Source organism: Salvelinus namaycush, chromosome 5 (assembly GCF_016432855.1).
Source record: "Salvelinus namaycush isolate Seneca chromosome 5, SaNama_1.0, whole genome shotgun sequence".
Lineage (NCBI taxonomy): Eukaryota > Metazoa > Chordata > Actinopteri > Salmoniformes > Salmonidae > Salvelinus > Salvelinus namaycush.
In genome coordinates, this window is record NC_052311.1 from 15178804 (window position 1) to 15186003 (window position 7200).

General features: G+C 41.2%; 1 protein-coding gene across 3 annotated transcripts; it reads left to right on the forward strand.

Moving 5' to 3' along the window:
- Positions 1 to 2902: 2902 nt before the first annotated feature.
- On the forward strand, positions 2903 to 7192 carry zgc:101583 (uncharacterized protein LOC494104 homolog). Of its 3 annotated transcripts, none has more exons than XM_038993645.1 (6): positions 2903 to 2998; positions 3911 to 4049; positions 4202 to 4258; positions 4653 to 4743; positions 5007 to 5167; positions 5572 to 7192. In XM_038993645.1, exons 2-6 carry the CDS (start codon positions 3911 to 3913, stop codon positions 6216 to 6218), a joined length of 1095 nt encoding a protein of 364 aa, XP_038849573.1. In that variant the 5' UTR covers positions 2903 to 2998; the 3' UTR covers positions 6219 to 7192. The 3 variants fall into 3 exon arrangements, with proteins under 3 accessions (XP_038849573.1, XP_038849574.1, XP_038849575.1); XM_038993646.1 differs by lacking the exon at positions 2903 to 2998 and adding an exon at positions 3032 to 3273; XM_038993647.1 differs by lacking the exon at positions 2903 to 2998 and adding an exon at positions 3338 to 3474.
- The last annotated feature ends 8 nt before the right edge of the window (positions 7193 to 7200 follow it).

The following is a 7200-nucleotide window of genomic DNA, read 5'->3' on the forward strand; positions in this document are numbered from 1 at the left end:
TTTAAGCAAGGAGCTGCAAGCAAGGCTCCCAGACAACCTAGAAAACTTGCGAAACATGGCCTTGTTCAGCGTTAAGGAAACGCTAAAGCACAATAAAGGCACCACTGAAATTATTAAAGTATCTGAGCTACTGGGATACCAGCCCCAAACAATTGATAAAATAGTTTCCCAATAGAGAAACATCCATCTGTTTAGGTGGGACTCAACTGAAAATACAGTCGAGATTTGGAGTGAAGTCAATAACTACACGGACTCTTCCGGGTCAAATCCATTTGAAGAACTGTGCAAAGCTGCACTCGCTGCCCTTTCCTTGCCACACTCAAATGCGGAGGTTGAACGGCTGTTCAGCCAAATGAGTGTGGTCAAGTCAAAGTTAAGAAGTAGAATGTCACTGCACATTCTCAACTCCATACTCCTGGTGCGGTATGGACTGAAGTGGCTGGTGATACCTGTTACCAGCATAAACTACCAAGTGAAGTTCTGCAGCAGTTTGGCACCACAGCAGCATACAGCTTTAAGGCCACTCCATTCTCTACTGCCGGTTCCAACTCTGTGACAATGCAGTTGGACAGTGAAAATGAAGAGGATTTCCTTGCCAATCTATGATTCATCATATTTACAGTACGTATGCAAGGAGTGGACTTTCTGGAACTGGCGGAGACACACAGCTGATGGTGGCAGTGTGTACTGCAGTGTGTGCGAAAACAGTGGCAATATCTGGAGGAAACCATTGAGCAGCTAGCCAGCCAAGCTGCACAACAACCTGGAGAGCTGGAGAGAGATGCCTAGCGCGCACATCATTATTTGAGTTAAGTTGCTTGTTCAATAAGATAGCATTTATACCTTATTAGCCTGTACCTGTAATTGTTGATCAGTTAGGTAGCATGTTAACTAACTACCAATACACTGCTTAAAACTATAATGTTCAGAATGTGTAGGTTTACTAGTTAAAAAGAAAATAAATAAAATGTAATTGTTCAATAATGTGTAATTGTTCAATAATTCAATGTGTTGTGTTTAAAAATAAAAATGTGATCATATAAAAATGTGTTGTGTTTATATTACTTTTACAACAAAAAAATATATAATAAACAAACAAATCTAAACTAACAAATGTCAAATCCTATTTTTTGCCGAGATGGCCAGTCAATTTGAGTAACGTTATTGTGTATTCTACGTAATGACACAGTTTTACGTTATTACGTAATGACGTCATCCCAACGTCATTTAGCAACAAATCGACCTGCCTCTAGCAACTTTCCCTGAAAATTTGTTGGCAACACTGGAAACGACAGGCTGTGGTCTAGGGTTAGTTCTAAAAAAAGATTTGCCCTAACCTTAATAACCCTTATCCTAACCCAGGGTTTTCCAAACTCAGTCCTCGTGACACCAAGTGGTGCACATTTCATTAGCTACCCTAGCACGAGTGTGGGCCAGAGACAGGGAGAAACTAAGTCCTACCTGCCAGCCCCATTGCTCTTAAAAAAGATAATATATTCTAATGACATTCTTCTCAATGTACTCTAAACTAATTTCCAGTATCCCCTTCTCTTATTCAACTGCACCTGCCATCTCTGCACCATCAACATCCCCACTTCTAAGTGCTTGTTTAGCCAGTACATCAACTGCCTCATTCCCCTCCACATGGGCTGGGACCCAAGTAAAGCTTATCTGTATTCCCATCTGTCTAATCCTGCCATGGGTTTGTAGCACCTCATCTGTGACATGACCTAAAGGACTGGAGACTCATTAACGCTGCACATGAATGACATGTTCATCCAGACATGAAGGTCAACAGTATGGCCATCAGCTATGCCGTAGATGGCTCCCGAGTGGCACAGTAGTCTAAAGCACTGCCTCTCTGTGCTAGAGGTGTCACTACAGACCCTGGTTCGATTCCAGGCTGTATCACAACCAGCCATGATTGGGAGTCCCATAGGGCGGTACACAATTGGCCCAGCGTCATCCAGGTTAGGGTTTGGCCAGGTTAGGCCATCATTGTAAAATAAGAATTTGTTCTTAACCGACTTGCCCAGTTAAATATATATATTTTTTTTTAAATACAGCCAGATTATCTGTAATACATTTCCTGACTTCCACCCCAAATTCCTGCACTACAAATGCTGACCTAGTACATCCTGTCCTTGGATCTTTTGAACCATCTGTGTAAATGGCCACAAAATCATGATACAAAGTATCCTGACATCTCTTAAACAAATAAGATGGATCAACTATCTTTCTGTAGTCTCTCCAACACTTCTAGATCAACTACTGGAGGCGGGAGTAGCCATGGTGGATTTACAGGAATAGCTCCCGTTGGACTAAACTCCCTTCCATACAGTCCCATCTCCTTCACCTGGGTATTACCCACCCAACGTTTGTGTTCTGTCTTCGGTCATGTTCCAGCATGCCTGTAAAATCCATTTTGTAGGATGAGACACCCCATGTCCCTGTAGGTTAACCCAATAATTAATTGCCAACTGCTGTCTCCTAATCTACAATGGCATGTCACCCATCTCCACCTGTAGTGCAGCCACTGGGGTGATTCAAATAACCAACTAATCATCAAGCTTTGAACATTTGAATCAGCTGTGTAGTGTTAAAGCAAAAACCAAAACGTGTACCCCTTGTGAAACGCTGTCCTAACTCTTACTTTAACCATTTTAAATGTCAAGTTCAATGTCGTAGGGATATACCAAGGATCCCGAATAGAACAGACCCGTGTAAAACGAACTCGCCCATTTCTGTCTCTGATATTTCCCACATAAACTCCCATTTGCTTGTTAATTTGGGTTTTATAAAGTCAGTTGATGTAAATGAAAAATGATTGTGGAGAGTTCGTAAACGTTTGCCAGATATGGTATGAAACAAATATAGCTATAATACATATACATATTCGACACGCTCACTGACACTGCACGAGGAAGTACAGTATCCATTCTGGGCGGACTCCAGCAGTCAGCTGCTTCTTTCCAGATCGAATGGGTTGAAAGCAAAGGTGAGCTCAAAGTACATTTTAGGATGTGTACTATACTAGCCTTTCGTGTTCACGGGAATGTTGTGTGCAAACAAGAAAATAGAATAGCAAGTCAGCTATACAGCCCAATCTGTGTTGTAGAAACGTTTCTCTTCTGCCTGGCTTGCTTAAAAAGTTAGCTGGCTAACGTTAGGTAGCTGGCTAGCTAGGCTAATAGCCCCGCTACATTGCTTTGCCAGTCAAGTTATTGTTACCAGCTACATCTTATGACCTCTGTTCATAATGAGTAATTACAGGTAAAAAATACGTTATTCAGATGATTCAGGCAGGAGATAATTCTGCTAATACTATCTCACCGCATAAATCTGATCAAATGTGTAACGTTAGTAGACATCGTCACGTGATTAAAAAGTTAGCTAGCTGGCAAAAATAAGACTAGCAGCTGAAGGAAATATTAAGGCTTAAGTCAACACCCTGAATTGAACTGTAAAAGCTAAGTAAGTGGTCGTTACTGTAATTTCAATTAATGTCCATAGGCATTGCATCTTGTCTCATTTATAGATCCTCATGAGCATATTACAGTTTATCATAACTCAAGGTTTGTTTAAATTCAGACATTGTTTGTAAAAAGTAGCGTTTTGTTAACAAACCCAAACACTATATAGCTTCTAAATATGCCTATGATCTAATCCATAGTTGCATCTACAAATTTGAGAATTGTCCAGCCCCGTTCCTCAGCTGTATTGCGAACCCGTTGTGTCAGGGCTGCGGGATTGAACAACGAATATATTTATTGTCTTTAGGGTTAGTTAGGTGTTTAGGTTAAAAGACATTAACAGTAGTAAACATGGTTAGAGAACCGCCATCCAGAACCTTTCAAAATCTGCTATCTGTGTACTCTGCATTATTATCAAATCTGGTGGTGATTTTCAGATGGATATCGGAACAAACCGCACTGACTTCTACATTGGCCTCTCTCTTGCCATGAGCTCGAGCATCTTCATTGGAGGAAGCTTCATCCTTAAGAAGAAAGGTCTTTTGCGATTGTCCAGCAAGGGGTTTATGCGAGCAGGTATTACCACCATCATACATTAACTTAATCTTAACTTTAGCTACGTTGGGCCATTGGAAGTATGCTTACTGAATAAAACCTTAATAAACACTTGTATTATTAGTATAGTAGGCCCTATCTGTATGAACATACATTTTATTTGTATTTATTAGGTCAGGGGGGATATGCTTACCTCAAGGAATGGCTATGGTGGGCAGGACTAATATCAAGTAAGTGTTGAAAAATCTGTCACCTGATCACAATTGTTCTTTATTTTAAAATACCAATTTAGCATTACTGAACTTTAGCATATGGTACAGTAGGGTAAACCTTGTTGTAACAGTCCTCATTGACCTTTCCCTGTTAACATTGTGGTCTTTGTTTTCAAAGAGAAAGGGAGGCTGTTGTGGGTTTGGTATTTTTGCTGGTAGTCTTTTGTGATGATGCAACGACCCGCATTGTCGTATTGAAATCTTTGAAGTACATATTCTTCAGAAGATCACATTTGCACATGTAGGCTGAATGGGAGCATAGTTATCAAAACTCACCTCCCCTTACAATCACAGTATCATGTGCATCGTCCCATGTCATTGTTGCATACTAATGCTGGTTTCTGTGTTTCAGTGGGAGCTGGGGAAGCAGCTAACTTTGCCGCTTACGCTTTTGCCCCTGCCACATTGGTAACACCACTGGGAGCAATGAGTGTTCTTGTGAGGTAAATGGCTGATTACTGAACTTCAGCTTGTGCTTTGATCGGTACTAAGTTCCTCACACCTCATCCCATGAACTGTTAAGATAAGCGTGAGGTGACATTCTGTAATAATCCATTTGCAAAGAGCTAGTTCTAGGATATTTTCCTAAAACGTATTTGGGCCTAAAGACAGTCAGACCTTATTGCATGCCATTAAAATGAAGATCGCTACAGAAAAATAATCTGTTCATTTTGACTAGACAAACTTATTTGCCTGCTTCCTGCAGTGCTGTGCTGTCCTCATACTTCCTGAATGAGCGGTTGAATGTTCACGGGAAGATGGGCTGCTTGCTGTGCATCCTGGGTTCCACTGTCATGGTCATCCATGCCCCTCAGGAGGAGGAGGTGGCCTCCCTTACTGCCATGGCTGAGAAGCTCCAAGACCCAGGTACTGTAACTGACATCATGGGTCCACATATGAGAAGCTCCAAGACCCAGGTACTGTAACTGACATCATGGGTCCAGATATACACAAACACTTTTCTATAATATCATCTTGCATCCCAAATAACTACTCATTAAGTGATTTTAAGGTAAAAAAATATGTGCAGTGCCTTTAGGCCAATCCCCTTGAATGCGCTGATAATGTTTTTGACCAAGTTGAGAAACGTATTACTTCAATCATACCAATGTCTCACATATTGACCTATGCTGAATCACTCAGCAGCTGTTCAGAGCCACTGATTCCAAAAAGCATTGGCTTGTTAATAAGTAAAAATGCAAGAATCTCACCTATTGTATCATGCTCTTACAATGTACTCATTAAAATGTTCCGACTGCGATGTCTCCCAGGATTCATAGTGTTCGCCGTGTCTGTCGTGGCGAGCAGCTTGATCCTCATCTTCCTGGTCGCCCCGCGCTACGGCCAGAAAAACGTGCTGGTTTACATCCTGATCTGCTCCGTGATTGGCTCCCTGTCAGTGTCCTGCGTCAAGGGCCTGGGCATCGGCATTAAGGAGCTGTTCGCTGGCACTGCTGTCCTAAAGGAACCCCTGTTCTGGTGTCTACTCATCTGCCTGGTGATCTGCGTCAGCATCCAGATCAGCTATCTCAATAAAGCCTTGGACATTTACAACACGTCCATTGTCACGCCCATCTATTACGTGTTCTTCACCACCTCTGTAATGGCATGTTCAGCTATCCTCTTCAAGGAGTGGCTGAGCATGAGCACGGACGGAGCTGTGGGGACAGTCAGTGGGTTCCTCACAATTATCTTGGGTATCTTCCTCCTTCATGCGTTTAAAGATCTCACATTCAGTTGGGACTCGCTGCCACTGTACCTGAGGAAGGGACCTCATGGATCCCCTTGGGGCCAGCAGGCCTACGTGGCCCTGCCCAGCCAGGAGAGCCAGGCAGAGGGGCCAGTGGAGGGGAACTCAAAGGGCAGCTACTCACCAGAGGGCTCAATGAGGAGGAACAATAGCTTTGTCACCACTTAGCACTTGGGATCAATTTCGTTTTTAATCCAGTATGATTGAAGCTCAATTCATGACTCTGAAAACAATGGGCAATTTTGAATTCCTTAATTGAAATTTCAGCTAATTTCCTGAATCGAAAACTGAATTGACTCCAACCCTATTTAGCACGAAGGCCAAATGTTTAGAGATCAATTTCCCAATGCCAGTTTTACATTTCTGTTTATTTGATATTTAACCACCTGCGTAGACAAGTGGAAAACATGTTTACTAAATATTGTCTTACAATGCAATAGCCACTGTAAAGATAGTTTGCCTAATTATCATGCACTGCAATCCAGTGAGCACATTGCATTTCTATACTGGCAAATGTACAGTATGTCTAGAGATTAGCAAAGTCCAACAGAATTTTATTTTACTTCATGGTACACCTAAACCATTCAACTGGTTGAAAGTATTAGTCCTACAGGTTTCCCCTTAATCCGAAAGGTTTCTACTGTATAAAAAAAGCTGGTGTACATACACTTAATATCTAATCATGGACAGTGATAATTGAATGTATTGATTTTAGTTCAGATCCACTAGTTTTGATATGAACCGACTAGTGCCTTCTGTTTTTTACTGACTGAACTGTAACTTATTGATAGGCCTGTCTTATTCCTTTGTTTTAATGTTACTTTAAAAATGCAAGACCTACTGTGAGTCAAGGTAATGCAGCTTTTACCTTTTGTGTACTTGCTTCAATCATCTCTTTCAAAGTTAGTGATTGTTCAATATTCACAATCTGAGTGTGAAGTTACTGTAATGTAATACCTCAATTGAATTTATTGATCATGTATATGAACATCAGTATTAACTGAGGCACTTTCCTTGAAATAGCCTCTTTTGAAACACATTCCTACTACTGCACGTGCCAAACTTCATGTATTTCTTAATCATTGATTTATAACATACTGCTCATTCTTTTAGTATGTGAATAAACAATTACCTTTTATACAGCAAGACC

Coding starts and splice junctions, on each gene's coding strand:
- zgc:101583 (XM_038993645.1), top strand. CDS start 3,911: ATGGATATCGGAACAAACCGCACTGACTTCTACATTGGCCTCTCTCTT. Junction 4,259..4,652: donor GTGGGCAGGACTAATATCAA/GTAAGTGTTGAA, acceptor TCTGTGTTTCAG/TGGGAGCTGGGGAAGCAGCT. Junction 4,744..5,006: donor GCAATGAGTGTTCTTGTGAG/GTAAATGGCTGA, acceptor TGCTTCCTGCAG/TGCTGTGCTGTCCTCATACT.